This window comes from Haliotis rubra, unplaced genomic scaffold, assembly GCF_003918875.1.
Source record: "Haliotis rubra isolate DU_JTF1 unplaced genomic scaffold, ASM391887v1 Scf777, whole genome shotgun sequence".
Lineage (NCBI taxonomy): Eukaryota > Metazoa > Mollusca > Gastropoda > Lepetellida > Haliotidae > Haliotis > Haliotis rubra.
In genome coordinates this window covers 295,079-322,978 of record NW_025767498.1, presented here as the reverse complement: position 1 = coordinate 322,978, position 27,900 = coordinate 295,079, and the positions used below count along the sequence as shown (strand labels likewise).

The following is a 27,900-nucleotide window of genomic DNA, read 5'->3' as shown; positions in this document are numbered from 1 at the left end:
GCACATAACCAAAATAGGGTCAGTAGACTTGGTAACAGGACGATTTTGTCGGTAACGTGTATGGAAGGAATCGGGGAAGATTCTGTTCGAGGATTTTCAAGGAATATATAATGCCTGCGCAATTTTCGGGAGGATCATGAACAAAATAACAAGCCTAATTTTGTTGGAAGATGTGCTACTCTTGGTAATATGTTACTTCACTTATGCAGTGATAAAACACGCTTATGACGAAATAGACTAACAGAAACCACAGGGAGAGGGTTATATTTGGAGTACTCTCATGTATGACACCTCCCCACCAGTTTGCAAATTGTTTTATGGTCCCATGATAATATATTTGAGTGATTATAAGAGGCATTAATTTAACTGAACACGTTGTCTTTTTAGCATTCTCCCAAAACTCAGTCTGTTTCTTATTCCATGCAGCAGAAATATTGGTTTAAGATATAATGTCGTTTTAAGTCTCTCCATAGTTGCAGTCCCTGCCGCTGAAACCTGACAACATTTTACTGCCATAGAGGATTCAGTGTGTATTTGTAACATAAGGTAATAATACGTTTATGTTCTGCCAAATGTGTAATATCAAAATTAAAAAGATTTCGGATTCAGATTTTTAGTTTTATATAATCCTTTTGCAAACCTAGGCCCCCAGATGCCAATTTCGGACTCTCTCGTGGCTTTCTACACCATTTAGCTGACATCTCACAGTTGTTTTTGTTAATGTTAAAATGCGATAAAATCCTACAACAACAAAACTCATAACAAACACGTGTCAAGGAAAGGCGATGTCACGGCTTTGTAGGTGGGCGGTAAGTTACCTTCGTAAGTGCTACATCAGCAACAAGAAGTTCACGTCGAAGTAATCTGGGGCCAGTCATACAAGTTCAGCGAGAGTTTTATCATTCACATAGACAATACTTGCAGATGTTGTGAGATGTATCGAGAGTTCAGAATTATTAGTGACCCATACCAAATTGTGTTGTGTTACTAGGGGTTTTGATTCATGCTAACATTTACAGAATCCCCAGAAGCTGGACCATAGCGACAATCAGTTTGTAGCACATAGTATTGTAAAGACGAGGTCATCACTCTTAATTTGGGAAACAGACTGTTTGTTTATATTACTAATGTAATATATTACATCGTTATAGCACTAACCAGGTAATGATATGGTTCCAAATACATAAATATTTAAGAAACTGACATTACAATCTCAGCGACTGGAGACTGGAACTCCTAAACATAACACAATCGTTCATTTGACTATGTGTGTTGTAATGCCACGAAAAGAAGATAGATGTTCTCTGGTATGATTGTGTTTTATGTTTGTACATTTAGCGAAGGCTTACGATTAAACATATGTCTTAATCGGTTGTTTCAATAATTGTTATATGCTCGTAGACAAATTGAACGAGAGCGTCAAACGAAAATAGGTATACAATATTTATCTGGGAAGAGAAAAACCTATATCTTGGGCAGATATCACTGCATAGTTGTAAGTTTCATTATACATCATGGCAAGCCTGTATTTATACATGTATCTGTCAAATATATATCGATAAATGCGATTATCTATTGTTGATTTCTATATTACATTAGAATAACAATATTTTATCCCATACAATTCTTCAAAGGACTTTTCAAAAATAGATATTAAATATATATAATAGATAGATAATAATATATATAACACAAACGTAGTTATGAATCACGAAACGTAATTTGTAAATTATTAATTTTCAGACATGATTCATTACATTTTTTCATTTGGTTTATACACATGGACGGGTTGTGCAAATATAGACCCGTGATTTGGAAGGGTCATGAAAACGTGCTCAATCGTCATGCATATAAAATATGTTCTTGTGGCAGTGAGTGGCAAACTACATCTGGTCCCGTGACATGGCGGTGTCAACTGTATTATCCTGTTGCCCTGAGTGGCCTACTACATCTGGTCCCGTGACATGGCAGTGACAACTGTATTATCCTGTTGCCCTGAGTGGCCCACTACATCTGTTCCCGTGACATGGCGGTGTCAACTGTATTGTCCTGCGGCACTGAGTAGTCCACTACATCTGGTCCCGTGACATGGCGGTGTCAAGGTACTGTCTTGTAGTGTGGCACTGAGTGGTCCACTACATCTAGTCCCGTGACATGGCGGTGTCAAGTTACTGTCTTGTAGTGTGGCACTGAGTCTTGTCCCGTGACGTGGCGGTGTGAACTGTATTATCCTGCGGCACTGAGTGGTTCACTACATCTGGTCCCGTGACATGGCGGTGTCAACTGTATTGTCCTGCGGCACTGAGTGGTCCACTACATCTGGTCCCGTGACGTGGCGGTGTCAAGGTACTGTCTTGTAGTGTGGCACTGAGTCTGGTCCCGTGACATGGCGGTGTCAACTGTATTATCCTGCGGCACTGAGTGGTCCACTACATCTGGTCCCGTGACATGGCGGTGTCAAGGTACTGTCTTGTTGTGTGGCACTGCGTGGCCCACTACATCTGGTCCCGTGACATGGCGGTGTCAAGTTACTGTCTTGTAGTGTGGCACTGAGTCTGGTCCCGTGACGTGGCAGTGTCAACTGCCTTGTAGTGCGTCACTGAGTGGTCCACTACATCTGGTCCCGTGACATGGCAGTAGTGTTAACTGTATTATCCTGTGGCACTGAGTCCACTACACTTGGTCCCGTGACATGGCGGTGTTAACTGTATTATCCTGTGGCACTGAGCTGTCCACTACATCTGGTCCCGTGACATGGCAGTGACAACTGTATTATCCTGTTGCCCTGAGTGGCCCACTACATCTGGTCCCGTGACATGGCAGTGTTAACTGTATTATCCTGTTGCCCTTAGTGGCCCACTACATCTGGTCCTGTGACATGGCAGTGACATCTGTATTATCCTGTTGCCCTGTGTGGCCCACTACATCTGGTCCCGTGACATGGCAGTGTTAACTGTATTATCCTGTGGCACTGAGTGGCCCACTACATCTGGTCCCGTGACATGGCGGTGTCAAGGTACTGTCTTGTAGTGTGGCACTGAGTCTGGTCCCGTGACATGGCGGTGTCAACTGTATTATCCTGCGGCACTGAGTGGTCCACTACATCTGGTCCCGTGACATGGCGGTGTCAAGGTACTGTCTTGTTGTGTGGCACTGCGTGGCCCACTACATCTGGTCCCGTGACATGGCGGTGTCAAGTTACTGTCTTGTAGTGTGGCACTGAGTCTGGTCCCGTGACGTGGCAGTGTCAACTGCCTTGTAGTGCGTCACTGAGTGGTCCCGTGACATGGCAGTAGTGTTAACTGTATTATCCTGTGGCACTGAGTCCACTACATTTGGTCCCGTGACATGGCGGTGTTAACTGTATTATCCTGTTGCACTGAGCTGTCCACTACATCTGGTCCCGTGACATGGCAGTGACAACTGTATTATCCTGTTGCCCTGAGTGGCCCACTACATCTGGTCCCGTGACATGGCAGTGTTAACTGTATTATCCTGTTGCCCTTAGTGGCCCACTACATCTGGTCCTGTGACATGGCAGTGACATCTGTATTATCCTGTTGCCCTGTGTGGCCCACTACATCTGGTCCCGTGACATGGCAGTGTTAACTGTATTATCCTGTGGCACTGAGTGGCCCACTACATCTGGTCCCGTGACATGGCAGTGACAACTGTATTATCCTGTTGCCCTGAGTGGCCCACTACATCTGGTCCCGTGACATGGCGGTGTCAACTGTATTATCCTGTTGCCCTTAGTGGCCCACTACATCTGGTCCCGTGACATGGCAGTGACAACTGTATTATCCTGTGGCACTGAGCTGTCCATTACATCTGGTCCCTTGACATGGCAGTGTCAACTGTATTATCCTGTTGCCCTGAGTGGCCCACTACATCTGGTCCCGTGACATGGCGGTGTCAACTGTCTTGTTGTGCGGCACTGAGTGGTCCACTACATCTGGTCCCGTGACATGGCGGTTTCAAGTTATTGTCTTGTAGTGCGGTACTTAGTGGTCCAGTGGCCTCAAGGCATGGAGGGGTCGCCTGTATATGGATATCGTGGCACTGATTGATCTACCATATGTGGTGACTTAATACGGGAGTGTCGGACTTATGGGCTACCAGAAAAAAAGGAGAAGGAGAATCTGATCAACAGTGCTTCGTCCATGTGAGGTAATGTTTTCAAAACGCATCTAACGAGTTAAAGCTATTCATGAAAACAACAGACCAAGCCATAAACGGCAGTATGGGGCAATGGTAGGATGCTACTTCAGGCTGCTTGACCATTGGTTTTTGCACATATCTGGGCAGATGTTTCGGATAGGCATTGTCTACATTTTGTAGGTTGCAGTTAATGGTCTCTCGTATGCGCAAATATCACAAGAGATGCGTTTTTACACAGAAAAGTTTAAGGTAGTGTACTTCGAACTGGTGTTTTGGTCGAAGGAAGAGTACACATCATGGAGCCTTCCTTTCCATTTAGATAAATGTAGTTTATGTAAAAATCATGGTATTTGAAGACATTCTAACATTTAGAGCGACAGTTGTTTTCACGGAAGTCCCATATCATGTTCCCTAATGTTTACCTTCACACGGCGGAAATGGTGTCTTATATGTTGATTATCCGCGATAATAGCCTCGTGTTCTCTTTGTCTGTGGCTTATCTGTGGCTAAGGGAAATGCGTTGTTGTTCTAACTTCAGATTCACGAAGCATTAAACAAACATAAAAGCCAGGTTTGGGTTGAAATGCCGTTGAAATATATTTCGACCAAGGTACTAGAAGTAACAACAGCTCGCGAGTTGATTTTTGAAGTGATAACTATATCATGCTAGTTTCTGCACAACCGTTGTTGAGGAACTCTCAGAATGGACACATTTCACTATCGTGACAACTACTCATATTTGGCCAACAGTGTCGTCACTAAGAAAAACTAATTCACTGCTAATTCAAATGCATATTGAGTAAACAAAGCTTGTCTTTTTTCACTTCTATGATGGCTTCTCTTTTTGTCCATGTCAAGTACGCTTTCGTGTGTCCTTTTCAAAGCGCTCTTATCGTTATGGAAGAAGGCTGGAGATAAAACGAGGGTGTTTTTAAATTGTACAGAGTATTCGAGCGAAATTTAGGTTCTATATTAAATATGATGCATCTGATCTACATTTAGATTTGTGTAAAGTTCAAAACACAATAAGCGTAGGAATGAAAAGTCTTTTTGGGATGATCAACTTCTTTGTTGTACAATAGCGACGTTTCGGTATAGATACTTCTACCGTTTTCAAATATTTTTGCTAGTTATCTTGAAATCCCGATACGTTCGGGGTACATATGTTCCACATGCTTGGGTGTTTGCAGTAGCAGGGCGAGATACATCTGTGTTTCTATGATTCACATGCTGGGAAGGTGACAAGATTGTGGAATCCATCCCCAATAATTTACCATACATCGGAAGTAAAGGCATCAGCACTCATAACTTGAGGACTTCCATGTCCCTTATACAGTGTGGTCACCAAGCGGGTCATCTCTTGGTCAAACGTTCTCATCACTAAATATATATATAGTAATATTACAAACACTGTTGCTATATATCTTCTCAAAATAAAAATAACTTTGTCAAATATATGTGTTTTCTAGTGAGCATAAGGGAAGGTTGTGCATAGTGGTTAAAACTTATATTCGTACCGCAAGATGCTTGTTCGATTTTGTAGGGAAGGATGGTTTAACGTATGTTCGTGTACACTAGTAATTAATATTTACCAGAAATTGTAGTGTTCAAACAAATAAACTGTCATTCTTAACACAAAATAACGCAGCAAAATAATTATTGCTGACCTGATGAATCATAGATGGTTGACAACGGAGCTGACCTGAGGGGAAATAAACTGATCATTCAAATTTGATGCGAGCTGTTTCCTCCTACACTTAGTTTATGTGTGACGAATACGCCCTTGGTGACAGCCCCTGGACGTTGATATCCATGTTCAGCAAATATGCTTTATGTTTATCCCAAACGGTTACAAGATCTGTTCGTACCTTCGCTGTTCTGAACACTTTTGAACTGAGTCGAGCTATATTTGCACTATCTGTTTTTTCATGAATGATGTTTTGATTTAATTGAAGCTATAAGCACCGTTTAAGCAGTAATGTATTGTGCACACAGTCTTTTAAGATGCATATCAGTATGCGGGCGTAAGTAAACAACTGATGCTTGAAACTTCAGTGAGAGTTGTTCGGAAGTTTCCAATCAATTCGATCCTGTGGCATTCATAACAAACAGTTAACGTTCATCTGTGTAGGTATCATGGCTTATATTTGAGCGACATGCGTATTGGGAAAATTCCAAGAAAAAACATAAACACATAACATTATGCACAACAACAGAAACTGAAGTAATCAGTTTGTAAACTCCTCAAGCTTTTCACGTTTGGGATACGGTGTGGGAAAAGCAATTGCTTGGAAAATATTTATGTAATTTTTACATGTTTGTTCAATATTTTACAAATACCAGGCAGAATGTCCCAAACATATGGCCAAGGAGCAGCCTTTCCTACTGGGATCGTATGTGACGAAAATGATTAGCGCGTGAGCCCTGAAACCGGCAAGTACCGCAATCCAACACCCGTTGTCGATTGCATGGGATTTATGCAGATTGCAGTGTAGTTCTTGACTAATCCATGGCGGCTCGGAAGGTCAAGAGAAATCTGCCAATGGGTTCGACACTAATTAGTACCAAAACAGGCTTTGATTAAATCAACTCATAGTAATTGTTAGTCTGAGGATGCTTGTTAGTTCATTCAAGCGGCGCGAAGATTACTTCCATAGGGTTCCAGCTTATCTGAAGTCCGCCATAGGCTCGCGTAGTGCACTAAAGCTGTTTTTCCTCGACGAACATTTATAAAAATTGACATGAACTAGTGTCGTGGGGATAAGTAGTCCAGGCAGGAAATCACTGTAAACTCTCGGATGCATTGTGGAAATTGTCAATGACAGAGTGAAGAGCAAACGAGACAAGTGATTGGAATTGTAGATACATGAGAAACTTTGAAGTTTCTTATGTATCTCAGAGCTAAAGAGTTTTAACATTTCTGAGAAAGAAAAAGGTAGACCTCCAAAGAAAAATAGAAATTACTCCTGGGAAGAGCATGCCTTGTTTGTGGTGATTCCTTCCAGTGTTTGGTGTGTTCATAGCCTGGTTTCATTTTTTAAACAAACCACAGACAAAGATCACCACTTCATTACATATTACCAGTAATGCATTTCTGATTTTAAAAATTAATTCACATTGCCTGTTTGTAAAATGTATATCAGTTGTTTTTACGTGACAAATAATCTTCTTTTAACAGAGTACCCAAGTAATTAAAATGATATACATCAACACCCTCATAGTTTTACTCAAAGGAAAACGTATGTGAAATGTGCTTCCCAGTTTATTAGAATAAGAACTTTCCACTTTTTTAACGTAAATGGATTAATATTACTCAGTGGTTATATGAATACGATCTGAAATTTGAATAATGTTTTTGGTATATTGCATATATGTTCGGAATTTGTGATATATGCAGATGGTCTTCATACACTGGGTAACAAATTAAACACCACGTACGATGTCTTTTCTTACAAAATACTAACTTACGTGTACTCTGCTTATATCAATTAATATTTTTGTATATTTATAAGTAACTGCTCCAGGCAACGTTTATTTGAAAACTCTCGTAAACAATGGAGATACGTAAGCCCTACATTTAATCACAAGATATAACAGCTCAAGGTATGCTGAAATTTTACATCCTTCAAAGGGCTGTCTATTCTTCTTTGAAATATCCAACACAGTTACAATGAAAGATTCCACATGTGACAATGTAAGGCAGTCCCGACACTGATACATGCCGATGTGTAAGCCCAGATGTTCGTGTCGATAATAGGGGCTATCTAATATCGCTTGTACTTTGTGGTGTACAACAAAGTTTATCTTATCAGCTCCTGATTTACATCATCCGGTAATGCACGTTGTACACGCACATCTGAAGTACAGTCTGCGAGGGCTGTAACATTTCTGGTCTACGGACCCCCCGTTAGCGTTCCTCAGTTTCTCCCCCTCCCCCACACCTTAAACATACACACACATTTTCATCTACAGCTCGACCCCATATTGGAGTGTTTGTTTAAAGACGATATACAATACCTTGGTCTCTCTGGCAGGAAAAGCCGTTATCATCTCTAATTAACTTGGCGGTCTTAAGTAGATATAGTGCATTGCTTGCATGCTTTTATCTTTCACGTCATATACAACATGACACGTTGTTGTAAGTTTGTATCATTGAAATTTTGTTCCATTTGGCAAGATTACATCAAGATATTATGTGTGGTATGTTTAATAAACACTATCTAAGAGGTACGTAGTTGCAGCAGTCCAGGCAATACGTGCTGGGGGAATACACTGAAACACATATAACATTGCTTCATCTCTTGCAGAATGATACATCAAATACAATTGAAAATTGAAATATAAATCGTATTTCTATAGCATGAAAAAAAATTGTGTCCACACCATAAAATATGCAACCGAATATAAATTAAACACTAGTCTATTATCTTTTGTGCTCGTTAGAAAATACTACGATGCATCTGCAAGTGTTCATACGTTTCTTTTAATCCGATAACTAATGACTGTAAAGATACACGCTGTTCTAACGCAAAGGTGGCACATTGTCTTTCAGTCCCGGTAATATTCCAGTTTTCGCCTGCCATCGCAGACTAATTTCTTTGGACCTCCAGCGTTCATCATTTTAAATGGATATTAATTAACAGTGATAATTAATTGTTGATATGATAATGGGGAAAGATATAGATGTAAGCCCCGCGCATGTAAACAAATAGCTCCTGACTCCGGTTGTCGAAAGGATGTTAAAAATATTACACACAGATATCGAGACCAGCTCCAGTACTTAGATATTGTATTTTACCATTGTATACAGAAAGCTATATCCTCCAGTGGTCAGATTTGCTCGTTTCTGAGCAGGAGAAAACAGAGCACATTCTATTTCCAGATTCAGTGTTGTCCATGCGATAGATAGTGCCACATGGTCACATTCATTATAAACTCCCGCTTCTAACAAACAACGCATTTAAACTAAAAAAAGACAGAGGACTGAAAAACAGCAAAGCTGCGTAAATTACATCTACTCTCTGTTTGTCTGTCTCTTTGTCTCTCTATATAACCAAACATCAAGATTTCAGATGTCATCGAAGTGTTAAATGTTGTTGTTTTTTCTAGAATTGTTTGGTCTTGTTTAATTATACACGTCAACATGTTCAAGGGCTGGAACAAGTGTATCACATGTGACACAGGAGGTGGAGCGGGATGTCGAAGGTACGGGGAGTTCATCTGGAGCACAGATCATAGACGTCATACTACTGTGCAAAACCCTCAATACCACTGCAATTTATCCACCACTATACATATTTGTGTGGTAGAAAATGAATGTAATTTCTTAACCCAGAGCATCTTTATTTCATTATTTTAACGATGAAGTTAACTTTCTTACAAATGATGTTAGACGTCCGAAAGACGAAAAAACATAACATGTTTCATATTGAAGCTATTACAAGTTACCATCATAATCCATTCTGTACGGGTACAATATTAAGTGCTCCACAAGTCATAGAAGGACTGGCTACTACTACTACTACTATAACTACTACTACTACTACTATAACTACTACTACTACTACTATAACTACTACTATTACTACTACTACTATAACTACTACTACTACTATAACTACTACTACTACTACTACTACTACTAATATTACTACTACTACTACTACTACTACTGTGTCAAAGAAGGTATGCGTGCGTGGTTGCGTGAATGTATTGCTTGCACAGCGCCTATTATTATGCTTGCATTGGCTGCATTGGGTATATTTGTATCACGGTCTGTTTGGCAGACTACGGCGTTCTGAAAATCCAGTGGTTTGTATTACAAGCAACGATGCGTGCCATGAGGACAGGTTAACGAGCTTTACCTCCACGATCTAGCAAGGCGCCTCTCAAGACAAGCATAGATTGCATCGGACCACGTCTAACTCGGATATTAGGATGTTTCGTAATGACATCAAAAGCGCCGATACACACACTTGTTGTCTTACGTCATAATGGGCTGACGTCATGGCGCTATTGAAATTACCTGGGCAAATGTATGCATGGTAAAACTGTCCGGCCACTCTTGTAAAAACATTATCGATGATCTGCCCTGAGCTCGAACCCAAGACTCTTCGGTATTTAACTATAATATATTTAGATCAGGGCTATACTTTGTTGCCTTACGCATGGATGTATACTGGCAAACAGTATTTAAACATCCCTAAGGGTTACAGTAGGAAGCGTTCAGTGTATTTGATATGAATATCAGAAATATGAAAAAAACACACCACCTGTTGTATTGTTTATATATACTGGGTGTTTGTATTATTGAAGAAATGTGATGGATAGACAAGTCAAACCTGTTTATGTGAATGCCAAACAAATGAAGTAATTCGGGACTGTACCTGTAGAATATATGGTATGGAATTGTCGTGAAGTCAGTCTTGTCTGTATGTAAGCCATGGTGATATGACGTTTGTGATCATTTTCTTATTTATAGCTTGCAAAGTTGCGTGGGGAACATATTTTAGGTAAAACATGAAAAGAAACATAATTTACACAGTGACATAAAATTGTGATGTGAATGTACACTATAACTCTCCTATATGTAGTTTCCGTTACAAGATCATTTGATACCTTTGGAAAAGAAAATCTCTTCATTTGTAACATCCGTATACCTCAGACATACACGTTAGACATACACATAACATGTGACATGTTGAACTCGGGTGTCACACGAACAAGCAGCACTATCTGCAATAGATTAAACGTTCTAACTTTACCTGCATCTACAATCCCTTTGGCCTAGCCTGAGGTGAATGAATGCACCAGTCTCTGATCGGAAGTGTGCTGTCTAGCTGTCCCCTTGCCTTCATCTGACCACAGTAAACCCGATTATGAATATAAGCATTTGAAAACATTTCTTTCACACATCCAAACAGGCAAAGCCGAAATAGGTATTTTCCCTAAGAAAATCTTTTCAACACAGAGTTGTGGATTTACGTGTTTGGCCATAAAAATCAGACAGAAACCCGTTGACCATCGGCTATACTGTGTGTGTTGCGGGATTTCACCAGCACAAGCTTACATTTAGGGCTTGACTGTGACGTGATGTCTCTCGTTGCCTGAAGCATCAGTAGCATTGCAGCTATTCGCGGCTATTTCACGTCATGGTGATAGTGTCCAGTCTCAGAACTAATGGTTAGAAGGTAATGAAGCTTACAATGTGTGGTTGTAGTCACGCTTAGCCTGATAACGGTGTAAGAAGCTACACCGAAATGTCTGTTTATGCAATAAACAAAAAGTTGTTATCCATAAAGTTGTATGTTTCATTTTTGACTATCCAACTTCTAGAATGCCCAGCAAACAAACAACAATAAGTCTAAAAGAGTCGCTACATATTTCTGAGAGGGGATGGTCAAAATAATGCCAACTCAGTATGTAAGCTGTTTTATATCAACGAGACTTAGGTATCGGAATTCGGAAACTAAATTGAAAAACAGCGTGGAAAAGTCACAGCATCAAGTTGTTGAAGTAAAGTAATCAACAGGACACCTTCATCCTTATTTGTATTAACGAATTCGTAACACTTTGGAGTATTTCTGTACGTATTATACTGTCAGATACAATTGCTCCCTGTGAACTTATGAACTGATCAGATGTTTAGGTATGTCTTGGTTTCTGAGGCCATACTTACTCATCCTGAAATACAGCGTTTCGGGGTCACGAAATCTGTCCATGACTAATTACTGCACCATAAATGGACCGTAAAGCATTTGATTGCATGGAAGTGGAAATTATTCAATGAATTATTAACCCTCTCGCGTTTACAGATAGGTTAGTTTGCTTTATATTTATCCATTTCCAAACAACGAATATGTTTAACCAAAGGCCCAATCTGGAGTTAAAGCTAATAATCATACGTTTGGGTTTGAACAAAGTCACCATTAAGTTTGATTTTGATGTAGAACATTACGAAAACATAGATGAATCTGGTGAAGATGGTTTGGTATTCTTTCCAACTCCAAAGATGGAAGAATTTCATTGCTGATGATAATGCAAAACATGAAAAGGGCTTGTATAAATCTGAACGATATAATATTCTAGGCTCTTCTGGAAGGGGGGTAACTTGTGTAGGTTAGGACTGTTTCTCATTTTTATGCACCTGAACCAATAAAATCAAGTGTTCCAGTAATTTTGTACCAGTGCGTTTTCCAGCTGTTACACACACGAAGTTCTTCCCAGCTTGATCTGACGGATATTTGGTAAAACAAATCGCACACTTAAAGCATGCCAACTCCAAATATGAAACACCCTGTCGGTGACAGGCCTGTATCGAGTAATGTTTATCTACTACCCAACCATGATCGAATAGGGTGCTTAGCGATGCTTCGTTAAACCCCGAGAAATACTTAACGAGAAAGCCTGGCCTACTACGTTAGCACGCAGAAACAAGTACATCCCAGGGGTCTTGTTTCTTTCCTGGTTTGGGTGTCATTCAGATGGTAACTCCACGGGGGCAGTGCTTATTTTCTCTACTCTACCTTGTTAAGAGTTTTCATTATGTGGCAAATGTACAACAACGAGATCCTCTAATAGATGTTTCGATATTGATTGGTAATTATTGGATTATCGTAATATAATGACTAGATCCTCCATATACATATTATATAATCTCCACTCACTCTAAATCTTTGAGTTTTGCATTTCTGAGGATATACAGAACAAAACTATTCGAGAAGAGCATGATTCGGATTCATTCCCTTCCCATTTATTCAATGTGTACGGCGTGCACCCGGCCATTGTGCCTTGTCGTCAAACTGGTGTATTTTTCAATAGGTCTATAAATGAAGGTGTTTCTATGGGAACAAAATCATGTGATCAAGGGCATAACATCTACATACTCTGAGACAATCTCCACGAAACGCGGCGGGGTCATTTCCTTCTTGGACGTATGAAACTAGTGCTACATGTTATGGCAATGTTGTATGAGGGATATATATTTAAAGACTATCTTACTATTTTGTAAGGATGTAGTGAGATGTACACACGGAGCGTTTCCGCGTTCATCGATAGTTGCTATCACACGCTACCACATGGCCCAAGAAGACTCCTACCAGTAAAATATTGCCACTTGTCTCATTTTGGTAACTTTTGTATCTCGAAGGTCACTTACACTCATGTCTGGAGCCCACACATACGAAATCATTACTCAAGCGCCCATCGGCAACAATCCACGAACATCACCATATTACATGCAATATTGATTGACCTGGCTACCCGACCCTCCCCTGGCCGCAGTTCTTCTGACCCGGCCGCAGAACACAAGACCACATCAAGTTATTCGACAAAGACGGCCACAATGCGCAAAGAATGCACAACTGCTTAAAGCAATATATAGCTAACCTGACTTACGCATTCCACGGACTCGTTCCACATGACCAGTGTATATCATTGCAGAAGGACGAATTTACAAGTTTACAGAAAATATTTTTCAACAGTTTCAAAATATGTTGCACCTTCAGTTATACACCACATGCTTGAGACCTGTAGAGTAAGGGATAACTGGCAGATTGTTTTTCTGGGAGTTAAACTAATGTTTATTTTCTCAAACGATACCTCACTGTACGTTCGATTGAGTGTTTATGTAGAAATGCATCTACCAAACTGTTCTTACCGTTAATTTACTGCTTGTTTTGCAACACATATTGCCTCTCAATTCACACGCAAGAATAATAATGGGAACGTTTCTGATTAATCCACTTAACCGAAATCAGTTCTAAAAGAGAGACAGTCCAAATGTTTTTCCCAAAAGTTTATTTTTGCAATATATGTGCCTTTTAATTTTTGTTTTAAGGGTTCAACTTGATACGTGCCGACGAGCACTGCTCAGTTTGAGGAAGGGTCAATAAGTTATTTTGAAGGCATAAGCAAAAGTATTTTTGTTAATGCACTTCAAGCATTTTCGGAAGAGACCAGTTCTATTGATATAATTTCCATGCTGCAAAATTCTCCTGTAAGAATATTTACATACACCATTCGTTTACCGCCGTAGTCCACTACAGTCCAGCTATATCAATGAAGACCGAGTCCGGCCAGAACGCCAGTGATACTTGACAGCAGGGTAAGCAATGTACTGGGTAAATATCGTACTGGGATACCATATCGGCTAGGTCAGATAGTGAGTGATACTTGGTAGCAGGGTAAATGTCGTACTGGGACACCACATCGGCAACGTCAGATAGCCAGTGATACTTGGTAGGAGGGTAAATATCGTACTGGGACACAATATCAGCAACGTCAGGTAGCCAGTGATACTTGGTAGAAGGGTAAATATCGTATTGGGACACCACATCGGCAAGGTCAGATAGTCAGTGATACTTGGTAGGAGGGTAAATATCGTACTTGGACACAATATCAGCAACGTCAGGTAGCCAGTGATACTTGGTAGAAGGGTAAATATCGTACTGGGACATCACATCGGCAATGTCATAAAGGGTTTAACACGTCTCTGTTTTCCAGGGGAATCTGATATAGGTGTATGCTGTCAGCGACTTCTGTTTACAGCGAGAGATTTGCATTAATGCCTCCTTTATCAGTATACCAGTAGCAGGGTAAATATCGTACTGGGACACCATATCGGCAAGGTCAGATAGTTAGTAATACTTGGTAGCAGGGCAAATATCGTACTGGGACACCATATCGGCAAGGTCAGTTAGTCAGTGATACTTGGTAGCAGGGTAAATATCGTACTGGAACACCATATCGTCAAGGTCAGTTAGTCAGAGATACCGCAGCATGGGTAACATCGCACCGGAAACAATCGTACTGGAACACCATGATACTTGGTAGCAGGGTAAATATCGTACTGGAACACCATATCGGCAAGGTCATATAGTTAGTGATACTGGGTAGAAGGGTAAATATCGTACTGGAACACCATATCGGCAAGGTCAGATAGTTAGTGTTACTGGGTAGAAGGGTAAATATCGTACTGGAACACCATATCGGCAAGGTCAGATAGTTAGTGATACTGGGTAGAAGGGTAAATATCGTACTGGAACACCATATCGGCAAGGTCAGTTAGTCAGAGATACTTGGTAGAAGGGTAAATATCGTACTGGGACACCATATCAGCATGGTCAGATAGTTAGTGATACTGGGTAGAAGGGTAAATATCGTACTGCGACACAATATTGGCAAGGTCAGATAGTTAGTGTTACTGGGTAGAAGGGTAAATATCGTACTGGAACACCATATCGGCAAGGTCAGATAGTTAGTGTTACTGGGTAGAAGGGTAAATATCGTACTGGAACACCATATCGGCAAGGTCAGATAGTTAGTGTTACTGGGTAGAAGGGTAAATATCGTACTGGAACACCATATCGGCAAGGTCAGATAGTTAGTGTTACTGGGTAGAAGGGTAAATATCGTACTGGAACACAATATCGGCAAGGTCAGTTAGTCAGTGATACTTGGTAGTAGGGTAAATATCGTACTGGGACACCATATCAGCAAGGTCAGATAGTCAGCGCTACTTGGTAGCAGGGTAAATATCGTACTGGGACACAATATCAGCAAGGTCAGATAGTCAGTGATACTTGGTAGCAGGGTAAATATCGTACTGGGACACAATATCGGCAAGGTCAGATAGTCAGCGCTACTTGGTAGCAGGGTAAATATCGTACTGGGACACTACATCGGCAAGGTCATAAAGTGTTTAACACGTCTCTGTTTTCCAGGGGAATCTGATATAGGTGTATGCTGTTAGCGACTTCTGTTTACAGCGAGAGATTTGCATTAATGCCTCATTTATCAGTATACCAGTAGCAGGGTAAATATCGTACTGGAACGCAATATCAGCAAGGTCAGATAGTCAGTGATACTTGGTAGCAGGGTAAATATCGTACTGGGACACAATATCAGCAAGGTCAGATAGTCAGCGCTACTTGGTAGCAGGGTAAATATCGTACTGGGACACCACATCGGCAAGGTCATAAAGTGTTTAACACGTCTCTGTTTTCCAGGGGAATCTGATATAGGTGTATGCTGTCAGCGACTTCTGTTTACAGCGAGAGATTTGCATCAATGCCTCCTTTATCAGTATACCAGTCATATGACTGCGCGTCAGCTAAGGGAAGGAGGGAAGCTCGAAGTGATGCAGGTTTTAAACGTTTGTCACTTGGGTGAAAACCGCGACCACTACAATATTTTATTGCTCACAGACCAAGAAACATAATTAGGGCGACCGGGGTTCTAACCAACCACAACAGCGCATTGGGCGAGTGCATTATTAAAACAAAGTATGGGTACTTCATTTTTTATTTACGATTGATGACACTGGAAGATATACCGGAGTCAAACAATGTTGATATGATAATAATGAATGTTTTGAGAGTGCATCACCACTTGCACTTCTTATGATCATAATTGTTTGTACAGTAATCACTCTTGAAAGATGATTGGTGTAGATGACTTGAAATTTGCATATGTACGAGTTTCATTTTCAAACAAAAAACCCGGCTAGAAACAAACACTAACTAACAACTGTGTGATGATTGTCAACATTAATGGTCTACAGTGATTTATCGACCTTCTTGAAAATCGTCAAGATCATTGTGCACGTGCATCCCATGCGTTGTGTTTAGGGGTGGTGATTAAGAGGGGTGCGTTCATAATATGTTTGTTTTTGAAAAGTTTATTCACGCCTATACTTCCTGTCCAAATTGAAAGTTCACATTCACCTACTTTATTTAAAGAGTATACTAAATGACATTTCTTTACCCCCAACACAGTATTTGACGAAACACTCTGCATGTCCATTGAACGATTGATGTTTGGGAAAATGTGATTAAACATGTGATGAAACATGTAGGTCATTATTACAGACTTTGACAACTGTTCCGGCGTCGTTTAATAAACAGAAGATTGCTTGTTTGCTATTCTTCAACTCTCCATTGTGTCCTCATCTTCAGTTTGAAAGCCCATCAACTCATGTCAGACCTTCCGTGTTCGTGTACGATCATGGTAGCCTATTATCAAGACATGATCAGTTTTAGCAGTGTACATAACGAAATTTATTTTACTGAAATTGTTCCCAAATCAAAGGCTAAGCGCATTGTCAATGACAATAGCTCTCAGTGTTGGTGTTGATATGTTTATCGACGCATGTGCAGCACGGATATCACGTGAAATGTCAAACAAGCACCTGTCACATCGCCTCTAAAACACGGGCAATGCACGGGTGTCTGGGAATGGTCCGAAAACATGTAATACACGGTACAGTGTGTGCAGTCTAGTATTGATTATTGATACAAAGGTCTGTCATGACCGGGTTTCTTCCTGTCGGGTGTAACAGCTACTATGCTTATATTTCTGTGGATTATGTAACAGTTCAAACATCAGTTAGATAACAGTGTTCCACCTTCGAGATCCTCCTCTTAATATCGATGAACTGCGACTTGGTAACATCAGTTTCAAATATGTGCAAATATTTATAACGTTCAGAGGGAATTGATATATTATCAACCAATGTGATGGCCACAACACGATTGATTTAGCTAAGGGCGTGACTATATGGTGCTACATAAATGCATTATAATAAAAGCACCACTAGCGTCAGAAAAGGGGAAGTTCAAACATATAATGACAGCATTACAATATGAGTCGCTCGGCTGTGGTGCATTTCATAATGATAGTATGACCAGAAATTATTGAGAATTTTAGGAATATGTTTAATTGGATTTCTAGTATAAACAACCTTGACCAGCTATCAAGTGTTTGGTTTCATTCAAGAGAGACAACTCCGTTAATCCTTTTTCATTAGTTTGTGAAGGGTTATCCCCCTTTGTTTACTTGCTAGCAGACGACATTTTCAGTGATCCTTAGTATGGATGATTTAGAGAAGTGGAAGTTGATTTTAGAGTATTATAACAAGGACATCAGATCAGCTAAAGTGATTTCAAGTAGAACAGGCATCCCTTTGTCCACTGTTTATCGTGTTTTGAAAAATATTGCAAATGGATATGGCATTGAGCACCAGGGAGGCGCAGATTAGGCCCAGAAAATTGACTGTCGGTGACAGGAGGAGGCTTGGTATTCTTGTTTCTAAAAAACAAACGAAGGAGTTTAGAAAACTTAAGGCTGGATATGATTGATAGAGGAACTGTGGCTGTCTGTAAGGAGACAATTAGAACTGAGCTGCATGTAATGGGTTGGCAGAAAATTCGAGGAATTCCATCACCGATCATGAAACCTGAACAAAAGGAGCAAAGGTTGAACTGGTGCTTACAGCATAGAAATTTGAACTGGGACAATGTGATTTTCTCAGATGAAAGTTCTGTGTGGCTGTTTCCTAATACACTGAAATTCTGGACCAAACAAACTGAAACACCTTTGTATCAGCGCCCAAAGTACAGTCCGAAATTTAACGTGTGGGGTGGCATATCTGTGTTAGGGGCAACGCCCCCCTCTGTGTATTTGAAGGGAATATGAACAGTGAGCGGTACACAGATATTCTCGAGGGACATTTACTTCCATCTGCTCACGTGTTCTATGGACATTTTTGGATTTTCCAGCAGGACAACGACCCAAAACATCGTTCAAAGCATTCACAGGCCTGGTTTCGGACCCAAAGTATGACGTTATTAGATTGGCCAAGCTATAGCCCTGACCTAAATCCAATAGAAAATGTTTGGGGACTTATGAAGGAAAGTGTCAAGAAGAAAAATCTGACAAATATTGCTGAAATGAAAGAAGAGGTGGTCCGATATTGGGACAGCATGGACCACGACTTTCTAACTTCTTTGATCAGTAGTATGCCCCGCCGCATTTAAGCCTGCATTGCTGCCCATGGTGACTTGACAAAATACTAACTGTTCACCTGTCTTTGAATCTGGAGTTATGTTCTGCTAATATTCACATTTAATACGTGAGTAATGAGTGAAAAAAAATATTATCGCATGAAACATTACATGAACTTGAAATTTGATCAGTTACTCAGTATCGATCAATAATTAGGTTACTACCGTTATATTTGAGTCTAGTATATACATGTAGTATGTTAACTTTTCTTTCCGAACAGTGAACGTAGTCTTGACCTACAGTTATTGGTTTGAAGTATATAACGAAGATGTCATAATCTTTCACTTCACAAGCAAGAGAGCTCCGGGCCGGGATGCAAATCACTTGCAATATAGGAATTTGTGGGAGCGTATTTAATAACTTTGTGGAAATAATGATCCAGACTAACGGGACACCGGTGTTGTTCACCATCACCTTTTATTCTGTTGGTATGAGACATTCAAGGATATTCAGTTATTACACATGTTCATATTCGGGGGATGGGGTTGGGGCCTGTGCCTATCCTGTGCCTGTGCCGGTCTTAAAGCATTCCCCATCTCTTTACGAGGGGCGGTGGGGCAGCCTAGTGGTTAAAGCGTTCGTTCGTCATGCCGAAGATCCGGGTTTACCACATAGGCACAATGTGTGAAGCCCATTTCTGGTGTCCCCCGTCTTCATATTGCTAGAATATTGCTAAAAGCGGCGTAAAACTAAACTCATTAACTCACTCACTCAGATGTATTTGTTCTACTCTTTGGAAGATGTGTGATATCTCCACTGTATTCTGTAGACTTCATAGTTTTATACACTGTGTAAGTATTCCAGGGCCCAATGATCAGTCAGCACTTTCGTCTTAATTAATATTTCTTCTGAATGATGCTGTTCCGGTTGTAGATGCTGCTACACAAGTTGATTTTCATGCCACACGCGTTTTGTTATTTATTGATAACATCGCATTTTTAAAATAAAATAGTAAATAAAAATAGCGAACGGTTGTATTTGTGACTGAATGTTCATTTATAAGCATTTTATTAAATCATCCTTAATTCTTCAAACAAAATGGCATATGAATTGAAACTTTAATAAGTGAATGAGTGAGGATTGCTTCACGCCGCTTTTAGCAATATTCCTGCAATATTACAGCGGGTGACAACTGATGTGGGCTTCACACATTGTGCCCATGTGGGGAATGGCCCAGATCTTCAGCGTGACGAGCAAACGCTTTAACCACTAGACTACCCCACCGCCCCGAAACTTAAATAAAATTGATGTGGATGTCCCGACGGTGGATCCCTGTACGTCTTGCGGGGGTTCTCTCGTCCTGTGTCAAGCAGGTGTTACTCTATTCGCAGGGAATGCATTTTTCATACGTATTTGTAAATTACTGATATTGTCGAATCCTTCTAATTCAGATATAATAGCTTAACGACATTTCGAGATAATTACAAATATGTTTAATTACAGAAATCTTGAATTAATTTCTAATATGATTATATACAATATGATGACAATTGTTGTATTGATATAAGCACTATTAGAGATATATCGAAATAGTTCCTTGATATCTCTGTAACATTTAATGATATCACTTAGTCTGCTTTAGATATCAGAAATCAGATGCAGATATCTTCAATCATTTAAGTATATATTATAACAGTATTGATATATATTAGTATTGTTATATTTAAAATAAAGATATTTAAAACAATTGAAGATATCAATAATTTCTCAATAAATGTGAAAACAGCTTGCTAAACATTCGTGCTCCATCTCTACATTTACTATTTCAGACAAATGCCTCAATTAAGTGGCTTGTAGTAGTAAAATTGTAGTAACAGTCCCTATTTTCCTGTTATATATGACTAAAGTACTCCTTGACCACCAGCGTTTGAACAGTGTTACATGAAGCTGCACGAATCGAAAGGAGGCTATATGGGGCACAATCCTGAATAGCTTCCGAGATAGATTGTAATGCTCTTTCAGTTGTTAAAATTCAAAATTTGTAACAGTTTGTCAAAATTTCATGGCGGATGGTTTTGTTCAGAGGCTTAAATCCCGATACAAGCGATGGTTCCCGACAGTATATGGCTCGGACCCATGCATCTGGTTTTGAAGAAAAATTATAGCCTTATAAATGTGAAAAAGTATAAATAAAAACATTGAGTTAAGGCATAGCCTCAGTCTGAGAAGTGCCAAACCAACTAATTTACTAAATTGCTTAACAGATTATATTGAACAAATTTTATGGATAACAAATTCTTTTATTTCATGAGTGCGAAGTTTCGATACAGGTTCTTGTACCGTTGTCAAGCCGGAATGTACAACGGCACACGAATCCGTATCGAAACGTTCTCATTGACATACAGCGACCTGAAATATGATTCCTTGGTGGAAACTGTTTCATTTTGCTCTGCTCTGACTGGTTCCTCGATAGTATACAGTTTTTCTGGGGCGTTACCATCTACATATATGACACACTCCTTAGTATTGCTATCCGCCACTACTGAGTATGCGTTCATCGGTGTCATTTTAGTGACAGTGGATTACATTGAACCAATAATCTCATCGATTCGAAAAAACAACAACAAAATATTGTACCCTATTAACTTTTCCATATGATATTATAGAGCTTACAGGGCATCTTCATTGTGTCTCTACTACGTTGTTTTTATTACTGCGATATTTAATTGAAATGGAAAACAAATATTTAAAAAAAACATTTGGTCGGCGGTGGAACGGAGGTGTTATATATTTTAAATCTAAATCCAAAACAGGTATGACAAAAGTTTGTCGACCGGCATGTAATCCTTTCTCCACCTTGATAAACGGATGTGTGTATTCTGTACTCTACAGATGGGTTTGGCTAAGGACAAATGGGCGGAGCGTCAGCTAATTGCGATTCAGCTATGTCGCTGTCGACGCAAGAATTCAATTGGCTGCTGCCTCCCGTGCACGACCAAACAAACTGAAGGAATAATTTGATTGACAGCAAGATTCCTTTGACTGCCGTAAATGAAATTCCCGCTGCCAGCCTCTGCCAGTGAGAAGTTTAAGTTCGAAGCGACTATTTATCAGCGAAGTGTTTTCATTTTCTTCACCATGCGTGTAAGAAATAGCAATTTGCACTGATCCGAAAACTGAAAGTCAAACTCGTTTCAAGTTTACCGGAAACGACGGAGAGACACGACAGAAACGATAACATAGCTCTACTTACTATTCTGCCGTTTGGAACGTTCGACAGTCTCACACTGGACTCAACTGAAAGCAGTTGTCCAGATATCATCACTGTTGGGACTGACACTAAATGGATATATACTACACCATGGGAGGCGTTGAAAAGTGACTAAAGGGCTAGTGCTTTGGCCATTGGGACCCACGTGAAATAACTCGGGCCGAAGTTATATAAACAATCCTCGCAGCTCATGTAAACTAACTGATGTGCATGTAAGGTGTCACGGCAGGTCATAAATCAAGCTATTTAGTCAGATCGGAGCTCGCCGTCATTAGTCAGTCATTTGGACAAGACTGAATCAATTCAACATGGACCACCTGGATTACAAAGTTCCTGTCAGTTCCGACTATGTTGCGGGGTTAGGAATGAAAACCGATCACTCACAAATTGATAACAAAATTGTGAAAACAGAAAAATTGCAAGAAGATTTCATTGACAAGAAGAATACTGATGGCAAAGATACGAAATCTGAAATGTCAAAAGATGCTGAAAATCACTCCGACCCAAATCAAAAACCGCCATATTCCTATGTAGCTCTGATTGCTATGGCAATTAAAGATTCGAGCGAAAAGAGATTGACACTCAGTGGCATTTATCAGTATATCATCTCCAAATTCCCATACTACGAACGGAACAAAAAGGGATGGCAAAACAGTATACGACATAATCTGAGTTTGAATGAGTGTTTTGTTAAAGTGCCTCGTGAGGGTGGTGGAGAGCGAAAAGGTAATTACTGGACCTTGGATCCGGCATTTGAAGATATGTTTGAGAAAGGGAACTACAGGCGTCGTCGGCGAATGAAAAGACCCTATCGTGCTGCAATATCGCTCCCAAAGCCTCTTTTCGCTGACTCAAGTTGCGCTTTTAATCAACTTACCCTGACGAAAAACTATTTCAGCCCTCCATATTCTCAGTATTCACAATATTCGCCTTGGAGTTTTGCACCGAATTCTTCATCAAATGTTGGGATGTCACAAATAAATAATTACGGGTCATGTCAACGGGTGCCATCCTCAATTAATGCCTACCCTGGAATGCAATCGAGCATGCAAATATCGCCATCACCGTCGCCATATCCCCATCAGTTCAACGACTACAGTTCTGTTCCTGGGGCGTCGGGACCTTTTGCCTTTCCCTGTAGGCAGCAAAGCGAGTCTTCTTTCAGCCCTATGCATTACACTTACTGGACTGACAGGTAGGTGTTACATTTACTTCGTTGAAATCACACTGATTCAAATGAACATCTGTAGTCAATACTAGTATATTTTGAGTTATGACAATGCTTAATTCTAATCTGTAAGAATGTTTTTTTGAGCACATGAATAATTCCTACTCAACTATATACTTATTTTCCATGTGAGCCAGCCCCAGTAGGTTATTTACTCAGCACATTTATTTGACAAAGGTTTAATACACTACGGCAACGTCAAACATAAATATTTGGAAACTCTGACTGCGACAAGTCTTTGTTTTCATCCAGAGCTGTAAAATTATCAGCTAGTTAGATTCGCGCCGGGGTGTTCGTTTTCTGGGGTCCCGGAAGACCGAAACGGGCGAGGTTAGCTAAATTTCACCTGATCCAGCTTATTTTAACATTTAATTGGGAGAAAAGCACCAGACCACGAAAAAGGGAAAATAGCATATACATATATTTCAAGACGTTTGCCAACACAAATAATAGCCTTATTCATAATAAATATACACAACAAACAATTCTACCATTCAATGACTGAGTGACATGCCGCTATACATGTATATGATGCTGAAAACATTGATACAGAAACACGTCAGAACGCAAATATCTTTACATTTGTTGTGCATTATTTTGTCCGTATTTTCCATGCAAATGCAAATTAAATATAGGCTATATCTGTTTCGGCGTTGATATTTGCTTGACTGGAATCAACATGCAACAAACCACGGAAATAAATGCAAATCAGTTGTTGTTATCCATGTTTTGTAATATTGCGATGTTTATTTAGATAGCATTAGTCCACTTAATGTGTTCCTCAAATGCATACAAGTAGAATAGGCTTATGTCAATCTGCTCGAATTGTTTCTCATTGCCAGTGAATTCACGGTATTTTATTTCAAGAAAAATACTTTCGACTTCACATTTGTGATAACACATTAAGAGCGCAACACTCATATTTTGTGTTCATCAAAACAAAATGATATTCTTATGTTGTAATTTAATGCCACTCGACCAACAACTTGGTTCCTTATTCCAGACGTTTACCAAAATAAATGACAACAAATAACATAGAAATAAGGTTAAGAAAGTTTAAATTAAATTATTGTTTGTGAGTTCCATCAGTGACCATTATAATATCTTTGAAATGTCCCCCATAATTGTTGCCATTAAGAACAAAATACACCTGTGTATCAACATTTATTTACGCAGGTCATGACGGAGCAAAATGAATAGACACGTTCAGATACCCTAAAAATGATTCCATTCTAACCTCCAGCCTTCTGAAGGTTCGGAACATTGCCCTTTTTCCCAGAGTAATATTCCACGGTAATGCTTCCCTTGTGGGGAAGCTACGGCCCAGTAGACCAGGCCTCAGATCTTAGTGTGGGAACATGTTTAAAATGGGGAAAAGTATTTAATTCGGTTGAAATGATGAGATGAGCTTCAGTGTCAAATTAAGTGGACAGAGGTTGTGACACGTGAAATTAGATTCCCAATGAGATAACGCGAAACACGCATGTTTTCTGTGCCTGTGCTGGGAGAACGAACAGGTTGAACTGTACAGAACGAAACATGACCCACGATGCGACTTGTTTGGGTTATACCATAAAGTTTTAATTGTCTGTAACAGTACAATTATTGCTTGTTTGACATTTGAAACTAACGATGCCGTCACGCCAGTAACCGTTGATGTTAACACAGCTATAAACATATCTTGTATGATGCAGGACACGTAACGATGCGTAACACACTGGCTACACAATTTCAACCCACTGTCCGCGGTTTCCTATCATTATTATAATACGCCAATGTTATAACTATTTGAAATTCTTATAGGAGTTTCACGAAAGCTTTACAAAATAATTGTTGCTATCTAAAACATGATTATGTTGTTGGAAGTTGTGTTCATTAAAAGGGCAAGTTTTGTTCTACTCTGTTGTGAAATTCGAGATGTCCCACTGCATAATCGATACCTTCTAACTTTACGTTGGAACCAGCGCTGTTTTCATCTGTGATGATAACTCATTCATTCTCCTTCCTCAGTTGCAGAATTCATGTGTTTGTAGAAATCCACAATGATATTTGGTTTGATAAAGTAAAACATCTCTTAGGTAATTACAGCTTTTCGGATTTCTCAAACTGTAACATAAGGTTCGTGGAAAGCGTCAACAGCTTAGAAGGAAGGGTTGAGATTACAATACAATTTAAGACGAGATCGATGCTTAAAATGTAGTGTTGCACTGGTTTTATTTCAGCCATAGAGCAACTTACGATGTAAACGTTTTGAATTCACACATATCACCGTGATAGTATTTACTTACGTGTGTGTTTGTCAAAGGAATGAAAGTGTACGAAGACGATCACAAACACATTTCAGAACCCGATGAACGTCCGGGTTAGAGTTGATCTTCATCATCTCGTGTTCGTATTAGGATGCTACAGACGGGATCGGGAGTTCCGAGTCCGCGTCTTGGTGGATGCATGTGATTGCATCCCAGTTCTGTATATATATATATATTGATGCTCATGAAGTCAGTCTGGGATTCAAGTATTTCAGACCGCTTCCATTTACCTTTAATATTGCAACGTTTAACAACAAACAGACATTTCGGAATTTATTTTGTAACAAGCAGTCGGGACCAATAGTGATTCCCGTGTGTACGGAAAAACAAATTGAGATCTTTTTGAGTATGGTATTAATAAGATCATGACTTAACAGACATACCGATTTGTTAGTCGAACATAAACTGGTAACGGACGCGGTAGTCATTGTCACACTGGACGATGATACTTATTGCCCTAATTGAAAAACACCGATACATTCCTTTATAACAAGTAAACGCGCCCACAGATTTACGAATACAGTTTAGTTCTTAGGAGCATTTCGATGCATTTTTCGTTTCAGAAAGCAAAATAACGAATTGTGCCTTGTTCTGGATGAAGAAGTACAGGAGATTGATATTCTTTAACATACGGGAAAACAATTATCGTTTGGACAACGGGCTATTATTACAAGCTAAGCTTTGCTACGCTTGTAATGTTAATGGCTACGATATTGTTTTAACATTGCTAGTGCTTGTTAAACAACGAAAAAACACCCACATTATCGGCTTTTTTTGTGTTTTTACATGTGGTTTCGCAGATGGGCGGTTTTCTTAAAATGATGGATCTTTCCAGTAGATCTGTGCGCTGTAAATCTTAAGTTATATCCTAACGTGAATACCTACATATGTTGGTGTCAGATATGTATCTTTTTGTTGGAATAACTCGTTTTAACACACGCGTAACAACAGCAGGTATCAAAAGATACTAAACTATTTTTCCAATCAGTATGCAGAGAATAGATTAACATTGTCCTTTATATTTCAAAGAATGTTTGACGTACCAATGCTTATACTGATTGACACATCATACAATTATGAGAAAATAATATATTGTTTGTCGACCCCAACATAACATTATATTGTTTGTCGACCCCAATTTAACATTTTATGGATCTTAGACAGTAAGGTCTTTGCACGTTTATGTTCCATGATGATTTGATAAACGTTTAATTGGTAATATGCATATAGCTCCAGCACATATATGATTTATCACACATAACAATCCCCAGTATCTGATGTGCAGACATCAGCACAGAGTTCCTAGTGTAGATATGCTCAATTTTAAATGAACTGACTCGAAAATACTACATTATGACTCATATATTCTGTCAACATTGATGATAACATTACATGTTCTACAGATAATATACTTCGAACATGTATGTACATTAACAAATGCATAATAAATACATATTCCACCTCTCTCTTATCACTATTCTTTTCTTGCAGGTAGCCAAGATGTGATTTCCATCGTGCCTGAGATCTTGTACATACAGGTACACCGGTGCCTGTCATGGATCTGGTTGATCGAAGTCCAAAACGTCTTGAAAGAAGCAAATGTATGCAGGTGTGATTGTGGCAAATTGCGGTGTGGACACTGCTCCGGGAAATCGACATCCTGGCTATAGCAAGGCTGGGTTATTTTCATTTATTACATATATCTTTTCTCGGATGGTACAGGGTTCTTATGCTTAATACATTTCGCTGTTTTATAACAAATTACAAGCAGTGGTGTTATACTTTTCTTTACAAGCGCCACCAGGTACATATTTCAAGGGAGAACTTTTGAATTGAGTTTGTCAATAAATAATTATATTATTGCCAAGACTGATGTTTGTTCATGATAAATTTGGCACTCGGAGATATGTGTCGGATCTAAATGAAAACCGCAGGGCGTCCTATTGGTGGATTCCGAGGGGTGAGCACATGAGTTGAACATAATTCTTCGTACTAATGTGACCGCTCAGTTTGCGAAAATCTTTAAAGGAGTCCCCGCGGGGGGTCTTATCTTTCAGATCAATTTCTTCATGAGGACTTGCTCACAGTTTAAGATGGATGTGGGTGGTGTGAAATGAGTTGAGGCAAAATGTGGTTTAGAATTTCTT

At 39.6% G+C, this 27,900-nt stretch overlaps 1 protein-coding gene across 1 annotated transcript; it reads left to right on the top strand.

Moving 5' to 3' along the window:
• The first annotated feature begins 22,007 nt into the window (after window positions 1-22,007).
• LOC124260810 (forkhead box protein L2-like) lies at window positions 22,008-27,620 on the top strand. The gene is made up of 2 exons (XM_046695126.1): window positions 22,008-23,411; window positions 27,245-27,620. The coding sequence occupies exons 1-2, from the start codon at window positions 22,525-22,527 to the stop codon at window positions 27,246-27,248; spliced, it is 891 nt and encodes a 296-aa protein (XP_046551082.1). The 5' UTR covers window positions 22,008-22,524; the 3' UTR covers window positions 27,249-27,620.
• Window positions 27,621-27,900: the final 280 nt, after the last annotated feature.